Raw genomic sequence first — 18,229 nt, forward strand, 5'->3', positions numbered from 1 at the left:
CCAGTGAGGGGTCGGAACCCCGCCCCGATCGGAAAGGGGCGGCCCCCGAGTCTTGCCTGGCTCTCCCCACCCCCACCCCGCCGCCTCCGCCGCCACTCACGGCCGCACCGCGGGCCCCGCGGGCCGGGCGCCGGGCGCACACTTCCTCGCTGGCACTGCAGACGCCGGGTGTCGCCGCTCGTCACCAGCCTCGTCCGCCCCTAGCCGGGCGCAGCGCTCCGCCCTTCTCCCCCTGGCCCACCCCTTCCCTCCCCGAGCCCACCCACCCGCCATCCAGCCACCCAGCCAACCATGGCCCACGCCAGGGCCAGCAAGTGCCACCGCTCCTTGCCCAAACCGGGGTAAGGAGTTGAGGCCTGGGGGTGATGGCAAGGACTAAAAAGGGGGTCGACACCCCAAGAAGAAGCTGGGGAGACCCCCTCCAGCAAAGCAGGGTGGGGTGGGGTTGAGCTCCAAGCCGAGGAATTAGGAAAGAGGGGACCCCTCCGATTGACTCCCGCGGGGGGGGGGGGGGACGGGGGCGGGGAGCAGAGAGGGGGGTGATGCAGGGTGGAGGCGGCTGAGAGCCACGCCACTGACCACCCCTTTCCCCTCTCCGTCCTCCCCCCCTCCCCTCCCCCTTTCCCCGCCCCTCTCCTGCTCCGGGTCCCCCACGCGGCTGCGCTTGGACCGGGACGCCAGGTCTGCGCACCACGGCTGAGCGCCCACTCGCCTTGCGGAGAGAATCCGGCGGAGAAAAGTCCACGGGGGCGACGACAACAAACGACCACGACGACGACCGAGAGCTGGGCCGGAGCCGAAGGAGGTAGCTCATCGTCAGAATCACAAACCTGGGAAGGAGAAGCAGCTTCGTGGCTCCAAGACGCGCGCGCATCCTCTGTCTCCTGCTTCATGGTCCCGGCGCACCCCAGCCTCTGCCTGGACCGCCAGGGAAAGCCTGAAAGCCCGATCCCCGTCATCCCGTGCTGATCCACCCGACAGAGGGAGACACCCACCCACGGATCGCCTGTCATCCTCCCCAAACCCGGGACCCCATCTCCTCCTCTTCCTCCTCCTCCTCCTCCTCCTCCTCCTCCTCCTCCTTCTCCTCCCCGCACACCCGGGCGCCGCGCCCCGCGCCGCCGCCGGAGTCGTGGTGGATCCGGGGCTGATCGGTGCCTGGCGGAGGCCATGGCCGGCTTCGAGGCGTCCTAGCCCGATCCCGAGCCGGTACCGCGGAGCCCGAGCTGCGATCACCGCCTCCTCCCCGTGCGGGAAATGGACCCGCGGGGCCAGCTCGGCGCCCTCGGATGCTTGCACGCCCTGCTGCTCGTGGTCGCCGATGGTGAGCGCGGGAACTTCGCTGCCCCCTGCGGGGGGTGGGGATCCTGGGGTGAGGATGGCGGTGCAGGGGCTCCCCGGAGGATAAAGAGAAGGATCCAAGGGTCTCCAACAAGCCTAGGGTGCAGCCCCAAGCCTGGAGAGGGGCCTCAGCAGTGGGATTCCAGTTTGGGGTTCCGACTGAGGAGTGAGAGTTGTGAGCTCCAATCTGGCTCTGATGATGGCGGGGGTGGGGGGGGGGGCTTGGTAACAGGGAAGCTTGAAAGGCCCTGAGGTCCGACACCCCACCCCACCTCCAGGCCGGTGGCCGATCCCCACTGCTACCCTGCAGCTTTGTACTTAACTTTGCAAGCGCCTCCAGCCAGCCCGGGCCACCGAGGGGAGGCGGGGGAGGGAGGGAGCCCAAGGCCAGTGAGCGAACGGGGACTCGCCGCCCACCCCTCTAGGGTTGCCCTAAATCTCCCCCTCACACGCCCTTATGCCTATGGCTGGTCACGTCACGCCTCTCTCTCTCTCTTTCTCTCTCTCTCTCTCTCTCTCTCTCTCTCTCTCTCTCTCTCTCTCTCTCTCTTTCTCTCTCTCTCTCTCGTCTGTGTGTCTCTCTTTCCCTGTGTCTCTATCTCTGTGTCTGTCTGTCTCTGTCTCCCTCCCTCCCTTCTCCCCAGCTACCTTCACCGAGGTCCCCCAAGATGTGACAGTGCGGGAAGGCGAGGACATCGAGATGCCTTGCGCCTTCCGGGCCCGGGGGGCGACGTCGTACTCCCTGGAGATTCAGTGGTGGTTCGTGAAGGCGGCGCCCCGGGAGCTGCTGCACGAGCTGGCCCTGAGCGCACCGGGCACCCGAAGCAAGGTAACCCGGCCCCGGGCCACCGAGCTTCGTCAGAGCCCGGGCTGGGCGGGGGCAGGAGGGGGCGCAGCTCAGAGACTCAGGGTATCGCCCTGCCCTGCAGCCCATCCCTCACCGACCCTATTCCCTCCCAGGGAACCCTAAAAATCAGCGAGTATTACCTCCAAATCCCGCCCATGTGTATAGACAGTTTCCGAAATGTCCAGTAACTCATTCACTCATGCCGAGCTTCTACCATTAAAAAAGCTACACGCCAGCAATGGCCCGTCATCCCATCTATTGGGGGGCGGAGTTGGGGGGGGCTGAGATCTAAGGATCCCAGTTGGAAGCCAGCCCCGGCTGGAAAGGCTGTGAGAGTCTTACCACCAAATGAACCACCAAAAGCCAGAAGTGGAGCCTTGAGCACTAAAACTCAGGGACAGCCTGAGTTCAAGCCCCAGGACGGGCACCAGAAAAAAAAAAAAATGATTTTCCTCCTCTTGCTTCTTGCTTGCTTGCTAGCTGCAGGTGGTCCCACCAAGCCCTTCCTACCCTCAGTCACTTCAGTTCTCCACCCCCACCCCACCCCACCCCTCCCCCAGAGCCACAGCCAGCCCAGTTAAGCTCTTCTGGTGTGTGCTCTAAGCACCCGTACAAAACCACACTGTGGGGAGGGTGGCGGAATTCAGCTGGTCCTGGAGGACAGAGGTCACCCCCATCCCCCCTCAGGCTGCTAGTCTGACTCCTAACACTCCTCATGCACACACCCCTATGTTGATCTCAGAGTCCTACCCAAACTCTGCTCCTAGTCTGTGTTTCTAGAGGCCAAATTCCCCATTTAGGTTTTTGGCAATTCCAAAGTACTGGGAAGGAGGAGGTGGTGGGGCTTTCCTTCTCTATCCAGTCTTCAGTTGTCCATAAGCGAGGGCTAGCCACTCCTTGGCTAAACACCTGCTGTGTTTTCTGGGTAGATCACTGGGAATCCTGATGTTTCTGTGCCCTTCACACACACACACCCGCCACACCCCAAGGCATTTTTGGATCCCAGCGCTGTCAACAAGCCAAGAGAGGCTGAGTCCCCTCTGCCTCAATGCCACAAGTCTAATTCATATTCTCTCTCTCTCTCTCTCTCTCTCTCTCTCTCTCTCTCTCTCTCTGCATTTCAGGTAACAAATAAGGATGCAACTAAAATCAGTGTAAGTGTGGAGCGGAGCGCGGGCCGCGGGAGACCCCTCCCGGCTCGGTGGCTCCCCGCAGTTTCCTTTCTCTTTTAGGAAAAGCCTCTGCTGCCCAGTAGCAGCTCAGGCAGCTCCGGTGCCCTCCGCCTGGGCATCCCCAGTCGCCTGACCTCAGCTGGGCACCATCTGTCACCAAATACATTCGGTCTAGTAATGCAGAGTCGCAAGATCTCAGAGCCATCCCCACCCCCATCCCAGCCCCCCCCCCCCCCCCCGCCATCAGCTCGGTGCTCACCTGTTTAAAAAAGGCAAGCAAGCAGTGCTCAGCACCAGAGCACGGGCTTGGCTGGCCCTGTCCTTAGCCTTGGCCTTGGCACTCCCACCCTCCTCCATCGACAGATTCCAACTTCCTTGCTGCATCTGCCTGGCTCAGCACACACACCCCACTTCCGAGCACTTCCTCTCTCCCTTTGCTCAGGCACTAACACCCTGTATGTAGTGGACTCACACAGGGGAACTTGTGCCCCAGTGGCATCGAACTAGCGTAGAAGGGCTCCCCGAAAACTGGGAGAAACCCAGGCACTGTCAATGGCTCATGCCTGTCATCCCAGCTACTCAAGGAAGCTGAGATCTGAGGATCATAGTTCAAAGCCAGCCTGGGCAGGAAAGTCCATAAGACTCTTGTATCCAATGAATCACAGAAAAAGCTATAAGTGGTGCTGTGGCTCAAGTGGTAGAGTGCTAGCCTTTAATACAAATTCTCAGGGACAGTGCCCAGGCTCTAAGTTCAAGCCCCAGTACTGGCAAAAAAAGAAAAGAAAAGGGCTGGGGAAATGGCCTAGTGGCAAGAGCACTTGCCTCGTATACTTGAAGCCCTGGGTTCGATTCCCCAGCACCACATATACAGAAAATGGCCAGAAGTGGCGTTGTGACTCAAGTGGCAGAGTGCTAGCCTTGAGCAAAAAGAAGCCAGGGACAGTGCTCAGGCCCTGAGTCCCAGGCCCAGGACTGGCAAAAAAAAGAAAAGAAAAGAAAAATGGGGGAGAAGTTGTCAAGCTTTCCCAAATGGAAAGAAAAAAAAGTAGCTGATCAGAAATAGCAGGCCTTTTAATGGGGGGGGGGCCTCAGTGTGACCCACAAGGCTGGGGGTGGGGGGTTGCTGAGGGCCACCAAAGGGGGTCCTTCTGAAGGGCTTACCAAGAGTCAGGAGGAGAGGCCTTGGTGTTGGGGTTCTGAAACAGAAGGTAAGATTAGCAGAAAAGGGGTACAGCTGGCTTCCTTTCTCCTTGAAGGAGAGAGCTGGGAGGGCAGATATGGCTGTGAAAATCAGTTTTCCCTCTCCCTCCCCTCATCTCTGGAATTCTAGATAAAGAGCCCTGTAAAGCAGATGCCTATGGCTCTGGCCTGTCATCCTACCTACTCAGGAGACTGATATCTGAGGAGCATGGCTTGAAGCCAGCCCAGGCATGAAAGATCATAAAACGCTTATCTCCAATTCACTACCCAAAAAAGCCAGAAGTGGCACTGTGACTCAAGTGGTAAAGCATTAGCCTTGAACAAAAGAAGCTTGAGGGCAGTGCCCAGGCCCGAGTTCAAGCCCTGGAACCAGCAAAAAAAAAAAAAAAAAAAAGTGGGGGAGGGCATGTCTTTCAGGGTCAGGAAGGCCAGATGGAGCTTCCATGAAGGTGCATCGAGATTAGAGGAGGGGTGGGTGGCACTGTGGAGAGACAAGAAGCAGAGCTGATACCCTCTGAAACGGGGAGCACTGGGGAGCGCTGGGGAGGAGGGGCAGATGATGGGAGGGGTGACACTGATCAACAAGCATTGTGCTCATAAACTGATGAGTTGAATGGTAACTCCTTTGTACAACTAGTGTGTGTGTGCACACATGTGTGTGTATGTGAGCTGGTCCTGTGACTTGAACTCAGGACCTGGGCATTGTCCCTGAGCTTTTTTGCTCAAGGCTGGTGCTCTCTACCTCTTGAGTCACAGCTCTTTTTCCTGCCCGGGCTGGCTTTGAACCGGGATCCTCAGATCTCAGACTCCTGAGCCACCGGCGCTCCGTTTTTTAAGGAGCCCAGGGGCCTGGTTGTGGATTGCCATGAGGAGAAGCCGAGGCCAGCGTGGGGCTCGCGGGCAAAGGGGCTGCGGGGGCTGGCGGGCCAGACACCACCCCCTCTCTCTTGCAGACGGTTCGAGTCCAGGGCAATGACATCTCGCACCGGCTGCGCCTATCGGCGGTGCGCCCGCAGGACGAGGGTGTGTACGAGTGTCGCGTGTCGGACTACAGCGACGCGGACACGCGCGAGCACCAGGCCCGGGCGCTGCTGCGAGTGCTGTCCCGCTTCGTGCCGCCCCACATGCAGGCGGCCGAGGCCGTGTCCCACATCCAGAGCAGCGGGCCCCGCCGCCACGGGCCGCCCAGCGCCGCACACGCCGGCCACGCGGGCATCGCGGGACCCACCGCCGTGGAGCCCAGCCACGGCCAGGACAAGGGCCTGCCGCCAGGAAGCCCCGCGGCCCCCGCTCCGGGCGTGCCCAGGGCCGCGGCCTCCGCCACACACACAGACGCCTCCACCACCACCACCGCAGCTGCGTCCTCATCGGCATCTCCATCACCGGGCCAGGCGGTCCTCCGGCGGCAGAGACACGGCTCTGGTAAGAGATGGATGGGCACAGGGGCAGGATGTTGGTGGGGAGGAGATCCGGTCTGGCAGTCTCGTTGTGCAGTGTGGATTGGTGCCCTGGGGTGTTGGAGATGGCTGGAGTCCGGCTTTCCAGCTGTTGTGCCTAAGCCTTCTCTTAGCAGTCCTTACATTTGCCCTTGGAGCTTGGTTCTTGGTTGTGGTTCTGGAGGCTTCCTTGACAGGTCTTGGAATGTTGGAAGCTGAGGGGTTGTGGCTCCCTTCTGAGCCCTAAGACTGAAGAGAGGGCATTCTCTAAGTGGAATTCTAGCACCCCAGATGAGTGGAAGACGAGGAGATGAGCATATGTTTGTCTCTAAGCTGGTTGGCTGCACTGAATGGAAAGTTCTAGAAGATGTTGACTCCCTGGTTGTGTAGGCTCTGTCCTCTTCATCTGCTTGCAGAATGGTCCTGGGGGACTATTTGCCTTGTATAAATGGTTGCTCCAGGTCCTATGGAGCCCTGGAGAGACCCTACCCATTGTTAATCCTGGACACCAGTGGCTCATGCCTGTAATCCCAGCTACTCAGGAGGCTGAAAATTGAGGATCATGGTTCAAAGCTAGCTTGGCAAAAGAGTCCATGAGACTCTGATCTCCAATGAATCACCAAGAAGCCTGAAATGGAGCTGTGACTCAAGTAGTAGAGGGCCAGCCATGATAGATTTTAAAAAAGAAGCTAAGGGACAGAGCCCAGGCCCTGAATTCACATCACCGTCTTCTCATCTCCCAGCCTCTAGCTCCGACAGGCCCGACACTGTTTTGAACTCTGGTCCCTGTGAGTCGTTTCTCGTGGTAGGAGCCACTATTGGCTGGATCTGGTGGACTTGGTGTTATTTCCCCCGGTTCTCAGGTGGTAAATTGGGAGATGAGAGTCTCACGGACTTTCTGCCCAGGCTGGCTTTGCACCATGATCCTCAGATCTCAGCCCCTAAGTAGCTGGGATTGTAGATGCAAACCACCACAGTTGGCTACCCTTGTCTTTGTTTAAGTCCCTGCAAGAAATCTCAGGCCTTTCTCTGGGCCGTGGGACTTAGAAACTAAGCTCACACCAACTGTTATGAAAAACCCAAAGGACCACGACTCCACACATGGCAATTTTTTAAAATTTCTCATTCGCCTCCAATCCTGCCTGAGTGAGTGGAAAAGTGGGGTCCATGAAGTTATTCAGGGACCCAGGCTGACAGGGTTTCCAGTCAGTTCAGTAAGTGGCCCCCAGAGTCCTCCTGGGGGTGTCATAACAAAAGAGAGAAGAGAGAAATAAAATAAGCAGCCAGCTTCCTGGGAGGAAGGCTGGCACTGCTGAATCACTTCCTTTCTTATGCATGGCCCTAAAGATGCATCTTGGGAAACTGGAAAAAAAAAGTCACTCAAACATGTCTGTAATATATCTGTCAGAGAAAAGCTGATGATGGCAAGAATGGCAAAGGTAGAGGGCAAATGTGGTGGCTCCCACCTGTAATCCCAGCTACTCAGCAGGGAAGATCCAGAGGATGGTGGTCTGAGGCTAGCCCTGGGCACAGGTGAAAGACTTGATCTAGAAAATAACCTAAAGCAAAAAGAGCTGAAGATGTGGTTCAAGTGGTAGAGATCCTGTCAACAAATGCAAGGCCCTGAGTTCAAATCCCAGTACCCACTAAAAAAAAAAAAAAAAGAACCAGACATAGGTGTGGAAAATATGACATCCAAAGCCAGACACCTATCATCCTAGCTACTCAGAGGCTGAGGATTGTGGCTTGAAGCCACAAGGAAAGTCTGTGAGACTCTTACCTCCAATCAACTACCAAAAAGCCAGAAGTGGAGTGTGGCTCAAGTGACTAGCCTTAAGAACAAAAGCTCAGGGACAGCACCCAGGCTCTGAGTTCAAACCCTAGGAATGGCAAAAGAAAAAAAAGAGAGAGACTGCTGCTTTCATCCCCTGACCAGGCCGGGATGTGACCCAGCATAAATGCCAGGGTCTCTGGGAAAGGTGTTGGTTGCCTGAGCAACTCCTTCCCAGAATCCTCTCTCCACAAGGGGCTGCCCACCTCACCAGTGTTGATTGACTTACACAGTGACTGGTCTGGTTAATGCATGCTGGTTGGTGAGAAGGCATTTCTACCCTATCGCCTTGGGCCTCAGTTAGTAAACATGCATCCCAAGCTAGAACCTGCCTTGATGTCCTCAGAGTCTGAATAGAAGGACAAAGCAGGAAATGGAGGCCCCATGCAGGTGCAAGTGCATGTGCACATGTAATCCCAGCTACTCGGGTGCGGGGGGGGGAGGGGGAGAGCTGAAATCTGTCATCAGCATTTGAAGCCAGCCCAGGCAGGAAAGTCTGTAAGACTACCTATATCCAGTGAACCAGCAAAAAGTGGAGCTATGGCTCAAGTGGTAGAGCACCAGCCTTGAGTGAAAAAGCTCAGGGACTGGTGTCTAGGTCCTGAATTCAAATCCCAGTACCAGCACACACACACACACACACACACACACACACACAGGCACACATACTTGCACACATGGGCACATACATGTGCACGCACACACACACACCTATTCGAGCTGACAGCATGAAGTCATTGTTCATTTGATTAAAGAAGGGCCATGGGAAAGAGACTTATGAGGATGACATTAGCTATGCCCACACACTGGCAGTGAAGTGAAGGCCAGGAGCTCACTCCTTCCTAAATCTCCTTCTGGCCAGAGCCAGTGACTTTGCCTATTTCTGCAAGGCAGCGAGGTCTCCTACCACTGAGCTGCCCAGAGGGACTTGATAAGACACTTTGGATTCTCAGCCATTTCCTTTCCAGGGTAGCGGCTCTGTATTCTTAAAGATATGGAGCTTGGGGCTGGGAATGTGGCTTGGTGGTAGAGTGCTTGCCTAGCATTCATGAAGCCCTGGGTTCAATTCCTCAGTACCATATACACAGAAAAAGCCAGAAGTGGTGCTGTGGATCAAGTGGTACAGTGCTAGCCTTGAGCAAAAGAAGCTCAGGGACAGTGCCCAGGCCCTGAGTTCAAGCCCCAGGATTGACAAAAAAAAAAGAAGAAGAAGAAGAAGAAAGATATGGAACTTGCCAGGCACCAGTGGCTCATGCCTGTACTCCTAGCTACTCAGGAGGCTGAGATCTGAGGATGGAAGGGGCTCTTATCTCCAATGAGCCACCAAAAAGCTGGATGCAAAGCTGTTGCTCAAGTGGCAGAACACTAGCTTTGAGTGGGAAAGATAAGGGACAGTGCCCAGGCCCTGAGTTCAAGTCCTAGTACTGTGTGCATAACACACATGTGCGTGCTCATGGGTACCAGTTCAGTGCTGGTGGCACAGTGACCCAAGGCCATCCTTGTGGGTGGGGCTCTGGCACCAGCCACCCAGCCAAGAGTGGGTGTTCAGGTGAGTTGGAGCAGCCTGAGCTGGGGGTAGTTGGTGGAGTGGTTCCTGAGCTTTCTCCTGGCATCCAACAAAAATTAGACTCCTCTAGACCAGGCGTCAGTGGCTCACTCCTGTCATCCCAACTACTCAGGAAGCTGAAATCTGAGGATTGTGGTTCAAAGCCAGCCTGGGCAGGAAAGTCCGTGAGACTCTTATCTCCAATTAACCACCAGAAAACCGGAAGTGGCACTGTGGGCCAAGTGGTAGAGCACTAGCCTAGAGCTGAAGAGCCCAGAGACAGCCCCCAGGCCCTGAGTTCAAGCCCCACCAACAACCAAAAAAAGGGAAAGAAAAAAAATTAAGTCCCTGTAGTCTATAGAGAGCAGCGTCACTGAGATGGAGGATGGGACACACTCTGGATCTTTCAGATTAGTGGTTCAGGACTCTCCCCAGACCACTGGTCCTCATTGTCCCCATGAAGCGGTTGCTTCTGGAAGGAAGTTAGGTCTCTAGTTTGCTAAAGGAGTTACTGGGTAAAGACAGGAAAATTTGGACCCAAAATTTATATGCAAAAGCTCATCCCTTTCACATTTCATTTGTCAGAGAATGTTTTTGGTATTTGTGTTTAAAAATACACATGGGCTAGGCACCAGTGGCTCACGCCTGTCACCCCAGCTACTGAGGAGACTAAAATACGAGGATCACAGTTCCAAGCCAGCCCACCCCCTGCCCAACCCCAGAAAAAAAAGTCTGTGAGATTCGTTTTTTTATTTCATTTCTTTATTGTCAAAGTACAGAGGAGTTTCAATTTCATAGGTAAGACAATGAGTACATTTCTTATCCAATTTGTTACCTCCTCCCTCATTTCCCCCCCCATCTCCCTCTCACCATTTCCCTCTCCCCTCCCACTGTAGACTCTTATCTCAAATTAACCAGTAAAAAGCTGAAAGTAGAGGGATGGCTCACATGGTAGAGCACCAGCCTGGAGCTCACCAAAGCTAAGGGACAATGCACCCAGGATCTGAGCTCCACCCTCAGTCCAGGCGCACTCACAAATTAAATAACCCTGGGCTGCAGTGGCCACCCAGAGCTGGCACAGGAGACTTGCCAGGGTTTTGCCACATTCTGTAAAAGTGGCCCATCACTAATCTGAACAGTGACCCCACTTTGTCATAAACACATTAGGTCACTGGAGGGATGGTGAGTAATGGCTTCCAGACAGATGCTGCTAATCAGGAAAGTGCCACAGTGGAGATGAACACGGCTCTGAAGAAGGCCGTCTGAAGTTCGGTCGGCTTGTGTGTTGGGGTGCAAGGTCCCCTCAGTGTGAACCTCAGGATCAGATCCCCATGTGTGAACATCTAATTAGTCTCAGGACTCGGAGGCCTAGGAGAGACGCCCTGGCCCTTGCAGGCAGCTGATTGGCTGTGGCACATTGCTCTCTGGTGCCCCCAAAGAGGACTCCTGGCTTTCCATATTTCAATTAATAATGAGAAGACAGTCAAGGCCACGGATGGGCTGGGCACCATCACAAGGAAAGGAAGCATCCTTGAGTGTTGCCATGGTAACCGCAGTGGTTCCCTCCCCCCCCACCATGGGACACATGGAGATAGATGCTCACTGTGTCTCAAATCATGGCCCAGGTGAATGACAGCTGACAGGAACAGTGGCAGTGTGGACCTGGAAATTCAGTGACACAGCATGAGCCTCTTACTATAGGCAGTCAATTCAGAGGCCTGATCAAAAGGACTCATAGCCTGGCGCTCACACCTGTCATTCTAGCTGAAATCGTGGTTTGAAGCCAGCCTGGTAGGAAACTCCATGAGACTCTTATCTCTGGTTAGCTGCCCCAAAAGAGCTGGAAGTGGAGCTGTGGCTCAAGGACAGAGCACTAGCCTTGGGCACAAACACTCAGGGACAGTGCCCAGGCCCTAAGTTCAAGCCTAGGACTGGCACAAAAAAAAAAAAAAAAAAAAGATAGGGACACACAAAAAGTCATCTTAAATAAACAATCCCCTCTTCCTGCAGCTCTGTTGTGACCTGAGACTCCTCTTCAAGGAGAAAAGAGTTAGGCCTCACCTGGTGGCTCATGCCTGTAATCTTAGCGACATATGAGACTAAAATCTGGAGGATCAAGGTTTGAAGCCAGCTTGGGCAGGAAAGTACCTGAGACTCTTCTTTCCAATGAACCAGCAAAAAGCTTGGTGTGGGGATGTGGCTCAAGTGGTAAAGCAACATTGGGGGAAAAAAAAGTGAAGGGACAGCACCCAGCCCCTGAACTTAAGTCCCAGTGCTGACACCGAAAGAGAGAGAGAGGAAGGGGAAGGAGGGAGGGAGAAAAGAAATCTGGCAAAAGATTGTCCCAGAGAAGAGAGAATGTAGCTTTAGAGAAGGAAGAGATTGAAGAGTTTACAGGGAGCCGATATTATCAGTGACATCAGATCAGCTACAAGGGGTCCCCCTGGAATCCAGCCCTCATGCTGGCCAGAGGGGCCTCAGAGGCGGCAGCAGCGTGGGGCATGCGGTGCCTCCAGAGTGTCTAGAGCGGGCTTCCTGTGGCTGGCGTGTGCTTTGCAAGCTTTCGGAAACACCGGGGTGGGGGTGGGGGGTAGATCTCCATGATGGGCATTGGTCCTGTACTGGGAAGGCTTCTGGATGTCTCTCAGCTCCCCCTGCATAACCAAATGGAATTGTCTTTGCCCATCATTGCCTGACCAGTGGCTGTACTGGACAGCCATTTTCTATCAGCACCCGCAAACCCCCAAACAGATGCTCAGACCACTGATCTTGAACTATAATGCATCGTAATACTTGCTTCTATGTTTTTGCTTTTGTTTTGGGTGCCAGTACTAGAGCTTGAACTCAGGGCCTGTCTCTGTTAGCTTTTTCACCCAAGGCTGTTACTCTACCACTTGATCCAGACCTTCACTTCTAGCTCCTAACTTTTTGCTGGTATTTTAGAGGTTAAGAGTATCATGGGGGGGGGGGGCTGGGAATATGGCCTAGTGGCAAGAGCGCTTGCCTCCTACACATGAAGCTCTCGGTTCGATTCCCCAGCACCACATATATGGAAAACGGCCAGAAGGGGCACTGTGGCTCAGGTGGCAGAGTGCTAGCCTTGAGCGGGAAGAAGCCAGGGACACTGCTCAGGCCCTGAGTTCAAGGCCCACGACTGGCAAAAAAAAAAAAAAAGAGTATCATGGACTTTCCTGCCTGGGTTGGCTTGGAACCACGATCCTCAGATCTCAGCCTCCTGAGTAGCTAGGATGACAGGTGTGAGCCATCAGTGCCTGACTTATTTTCTTTCCACTCAAATGCTTGCATGTTAATGTTCCTCTCTCTTCCTCGGCTCTCCTGAACTCTGCCTGGCTTACTTTATCTCCCAAGGTCACACCTAGCCTCTCCCCCTGCTGAGAGACAACCTGGCTTTATGGGTGCACATCGTGGGCGCAGTCCCTGAGCTTTTGTGCTCAAAGTTAGCTCTCTACCACTTAAGCCACAGCTCCACTTGTGGGAGATTTTTGGTAGTTAATTGGAGATAAGCATCTCACAGACTTTCCTGCCCAGGCTGGCTCCAAACCATGATCCTCAGATCTTAGCCTCTTGAGTAGCCGGGATGACAGATGTGAGCCACCAGGGCCTACTTTGCTTTTGTCTTCATTGGGGCCACAGGAAAGTTTAAGCTATTATTCCTAACTGTATAACTCCTTACTCCCACCTATTTGCAATGAAGCATGACATATGTGTGTCCCTTTTAGGAGAGGGGCGCTTCAAGGAAAAATCAGTGCACCTCTCTGGCTGGAACATTCCAGAAAGATGTGTGCTCTGTTGGTCTCCTCCAGTCAAGGTATAGTTCCTGTGAGCTGGGCTGTGAAGGGGGGCAGAGGCAGGTTCATGACCACAGGCCAGGGAGCTGAAGCCAGTGTGGCCATGTACACCATGCGACTTGCCGTGGGAGATGGGCCTGGCTCAGCCTGTGGCCAGCCAAGACGCAAAGTAGCCATCCCTCTGCTACTTCATTACAGCCTGCAGGGTGAATGTCATAGCTAGTTTGGGCTGGCTAATGCTGGCTCTCCTGTAATATTGTTTCTTCATGGAGTTTCTTTGAGTCTAAGTCAAAATTAAGATTCTAGTCAGGCACTGATGGCTCACACCTGTAATCTCAACTACTCAGAAGGCTGAGATCTAAGGAACGGGGTTCAAAGATAGCCCAGGCAGGAAAGTCCGTGAGACTCTTATCTCCAAGGAACCACCAGAAAACCAGAGGTGGAGCTGTGGCTCAAAGTGGTAGAGCGCTAGCCTTGAACACAAAAGCTCAGGGACAGCATCCAGGTCCTAAGTTCAAGACCCACAACCAACAAATATAACAATAATAATAATAATACTCCACACTAAATATTTCAGAACTTTCTCTCCCCTACCCCAGCACCCCTGCCCTGGTTAATCTTCTTGCCCATGCTCAAGGGTCCAGATTTGCCCTGGAAGACTGATAGTCATTTGCATGTAATAGAATGGTAGTTTGAAGCCAGCCCTGGTAGATAAATCCAAGAGACTCTTATCTCCAGTTAACCAGCCAAAAAGCCAGAAGTAGAGCTGTGACTCAAGTAGTAGAGTACCACCTTGGATGAAAAAGCTAAGGGACAGTGCACCAGGCTCTGAATTCAAGCCCCAGGACTAGCACAAAATAGTCTTCAGGGTTGATCTGCTAACTGGTACTGCATTGCTCAAGTGACAGAGAGCCCATCCTCTGCTAAGCCCAGGCCCATCCTGTCAGTAGTCCACAGGAGGAAGGTTTGCGCTAAGCCAAGGAAATGTCTATCCCTGTAAAGCCACTTTTATTACAATTGAGTCTCCTTTGTGCCACTGAAGCACAGAGGAAGGCTCTTTGGTATATTAGGGTTCTTTTGTTTTTTGTTTTCTTGTTCGCCAAGCACAGTTGCTGATGACAATGTGCTTCGTGCATGGCTGGGATTGCAGGCGCACACAGCCATGCCCAGCATAACATAGGATCTTGCTTAGGATTAAATTTCTCCTTTTAACAATAGTAGCATTTTTTGGACCATATTTAATGTTTGATTCTTAGCATCCTGTAGAACAATACATTCATGTGGTTCAATATAATGCCAATAGTAGAATTGTTTTAAGGATTAAATGGAATAAAGTTTACATGAATATAACATTGCCTGTGGTAGAGAGTAGTTTCTTTCTCTCCTTTTTCCTTCAGGAGTCAAATGGTTTTTTTATATTATAGTCTAAGAGAGGGTCTTGCTAACTTTGGGCCCAATCTTCCTGCTGACTACTGAGAGCAGCAGGTCAGATCGGAAGGGATCTTTATTTGTTTGATTTATTGTGCTGGTACTAGGGCTTGAACTCAGGACCTAGATGTTGTCATTTTGCTTTTTTGCTCAAGGCTGGCACACTACTACTTGAGCCATAGCTCTGCTTTCAGATTTTTTTTGTAGTTAATTGAAAATAGTCTTTCAGACTTTCCTGCCCAGGTGGGTGTCAAACCATGATCCTTCAGATCTCAGCCGCCTCAGTAGCTAGGGTGACTGACTGGTATGAGCTGCCAGCGCCTAGCTAGGTAGTTTTCTTACTGGGCATGGTGGGGCATACCTGTAATATCAGCGTTTGGGAGGCTGAAACACAAGAATGGAGAGTTGCAGGCCAGCTTGGATTATACAGCAACACCCTGTCAATCAATCCAACATCAGTGAATGAGTGGATGAATGAATCCTTCAGGCTCAGTATGCAGACATCTCTAGCATGTTTCAGCCTTCGGTCTCCAGCCTGTCTTCATGCCACACACACCCCCAGCCGTCTGCTGAACAACTCATCATAGCCCACCCTCACACTGTGGAAAAATTAAGATTGCTGGGGTTTTTGTTTTACCCAAGCAGTTTTAGAAATCAGACCTCCAGGTGAGCAGGTGGATAATGGTTCACATGGAAGAAGAGCACGCCAGCCAATGAGCAAGTGTCAGGTACTGCGTTTTAGTCCCAGTGTCAGACAAAAAGAAAAAAGAGAATCCGAGAGGATTACCAGGTAGGGCTGAGGTAAAATAGAGAAGGCTACAACAGGAGGGACTCCCGGGGGGGGAGTCCAAGCATGTGGCTGCAGGGACCATTGGCTCTGACCCCCAACCCCAGAATGCACCTCCGAACTCCTCCCCAGTGCCTCCCACTTTGCCCTGTCAAGGCTGGCTCGCCAAAACAGGACAAGGAGATGAGTGTGAACTCCATATTAGGCAGTCTTCACAGATCAGGCTTTGCAGCCCCAGACATACCAACTGCAGTAGCACCAGGAATATAGAGGGGGCATTGTACCCCCAGATACATGGACTGGACTTAGCCTGGCATGGAGGACTTCAAGAAAGGGACAGAAGCTGGGAATGTGGCTTAGCGGTAGAGTGCTTGCCTAGCATGCATGAAGCTCTGGGTTCAATTCCTCAGCACCACATACACAGAAAAAGAAGCAGAAAGTGGCGCTGTGACTCCAGTGGTAGAGTGCTAGTCTTGGGCAAATGAAGCTCAGGGGCAGCACCCAGGCCCTAAGTTCAAGCCCCAGGACTGGCAAAAAAAGAAAAGAAAGGGGGCTGGGGATATGGCCTAGTGGCAAGAGTGCTTGCCTCGTATACATGAGGCCCTGGGTTCAATTCCCCAGCACCACATATACAGAAAACGGCCAGAAGTGGCGCTGTGGCTCAAGTGGCAGAGTGCTAGCCTTGAGCACAAAGAAGCCAGGGACAGTGCTCAGGCCCTGAGTCCAAGCCCCAGGACTGGCCCAAAAAAGAAAAGAAAGGGATAGAGCTGGGTGTCAATGATGCATGCCTGTAATCCTAGCTACTCAGGAAGCTGAAATCTGGAGGATCATGGTTCAAAGCCAGTCCAGGCAGGAAAGTCCATAAGACTCTTATCTCCACTGAACTGACAAAAAGCCAGAAGTGGAGCTATGACAAATGGGAGAGCACCATCCTGGAGTGAAAAGGCCAAGCAAGCGTGTGAGGCTCTGAGTTCAAGCCCCAGTACCAGTATTAAGAAAATTTGTAAGTAAATAAATAAGGAGCACAGGCAAGTAATTAATGAGCACATGAATGAATGAATGAGGCACATACAGCAAATTAGCTCCTGCCCCATCCTTTTCTCAGAGCTAAGGTACCCTGGTTCTAGACTGATTCTGTCTTCCTCCTTCCCTCCCCGCCCCCTTCTCTCTTTATGTCCGTCTTGGGGCTTGAACTCAGGGCCTGGGCACTGCCCTTTAGCTTTTTCACTCTTTTTTATCACTTGAGCCACATCACCACTTCCAGCTTTTGGAGATGAGTCCAATGGACTTCCTGCTCAGGCTGGCTTCGAACCATGATCCTCAGATCTCAGCCTCTTGAGCAGCTAGGATGACAGGCATCAGGTATGTTTTTCTCAAAAAATTCAAAGTAAAAAGTAAAAAGGATCTCGTTTCATTTTTTTCTTTTTAATATTTACTTGTTTTTAAGTAAACACTGTGCATCTTGGTCAATATCACCCCTTCCATCATTCACTCCATGTCTCTCCATCCCCTACCTACATAGCTCCATTTTTACATAGTGTACATTGAACAGAATGACTATCTCCTCACCCTCCCTCCCTCCATTCCAACCCCTCTGTGCCAGCCCCCATCACCAAAATCTGTGTCCACTCGTGGTATTCATTTTGTTAAGATGGTTCCTTAGTTGTTCTGAGGAGTTACCACTGCAGACTGCTCTGAGTCTCTTAAGTGCTGGTGCTTAGTATTGATTGCTAGGCAAAAAAAAAAAAGAAAGAAAGAAAGACAAGTGGTGCTGTGGCTCAACATGGTAGAGTGCTCACCTTGAGCACAGAAGGTCAGGGGCTCAAGACCAACCCCCCCAAAAAAAACAAAAACAAAAAGAAAGAAAAGAAAAAGAAAGAACCGGAAGCAGCAGCAGCCAGGCTCCAGTGGCTATCAAAGAGGCTGAGATCTGAGGATCGAGGTTCAAAACCAGCCCAAGCAATGAAGTCCATGAAACTCTTATCTCCATTTAACCACCAGAAACTGGAAGTGGCACTGTGGCAAAAACCAGCTCAGGGATCGCGTCCAGACCCTGAGTTCAATTCCTAGGACTGGAAAATAAAAAGGATGCACTGTAAATAACAAGTATACTGAGGTCCAGAGGCCTGGGAAGTTGGCTGGTACCTGACAAGTTTTGGTGAATCCAGAATTAATCCTGTGCTTTCTGTCCCCTGCAGGCAGTGGCCCACACCACACAGCAGACCCGTGCCTGGCCCTGGCCCTGCTGGCCCTGCTGAGCCTTCTGTGGGGACCCTGAAGGCCTGGGCACCCAGACACGTGACCTGTGCCCCCACCCCAGCAGCCATGTGACCAGGGGGACACAGAGGGACCAAAAGAAGCATGAAGAAATCCAAGCAGAAAAAATGGAATCCTATTTTATTTTTCAAGGGGGAACAAAATCCCACCACTTCTGAATACCTACCATAATGAATCTAGTTTTCAAATAGGACGAAATGAGACCATGCAATGATGCATGAACTCAATAATTTCTCTACTGCACTTTTTTCTTTCTCTTTATTTTCTTATTTATTTGTGGGTTTTTTTTTTTTAATAGCCAGTGCTGGGGCTTGAACTCAGGGCCTGGGTGCTGTCCCTTAGCTTTTTTATTTTCACTCATGGCTAATGCTCTACCACTTGAGCCACACCTCCACTCGGGCTCTTTGCTGGTTCATTGGAGAGAACTGTTTCACAGACTTTCCTACCCAGGCTGGCTTTGAACCTCAATCCTCAGTAGGATTAATTCAGAGTAGCTAGAGCCACCAGTACCCAAACCAATTTCATTTTCTTTTCTTTTCTATACTTTTCCTCCAG

At 52.6% G+C, this 18,229-nt stretch overlaps 1 protein-coding gene across 1 annotated transcript; it reads left to right on the top strand.

The window, feature by feature from the left end:
- Positions 1-1,257: 1,257 nt before the first annotated feature.
- On the top strand, positions 1,258-17,675 carry Vstm2b (V-set and transmembrane domain containing 2B). The gene is made up of 5 exons (XM_048329948.1): positions 1,258-1,324; positions 1,986-2,170; positions 3,313-3,342; positions 5,514-5,982; positions 17,596-17,675. Exons 1-5 carry the CDS (start codon positions 1,258-1,260, stop codon positions 17,673-17,675), a joined length of 831 nt encoding a protein of 276 aa, XP_048185905.1.
- Positions 17,676-18,229: the final 554 nt, after the last annotated feature.

This window comes from Perognathus longimembris, chromosome 20, assembly GCF_023159225.1.
Source record: "Perognathus longimembris pacificus isolate PPM17 chromosome 20, ASM2315922v1, whole genome shotgun sequence".
NCBI lineage: Eukaryota > Metazoa > Chordata > Mammalia > Rodentia > Heteromyidae > Perognathus > Perognathus longimembris.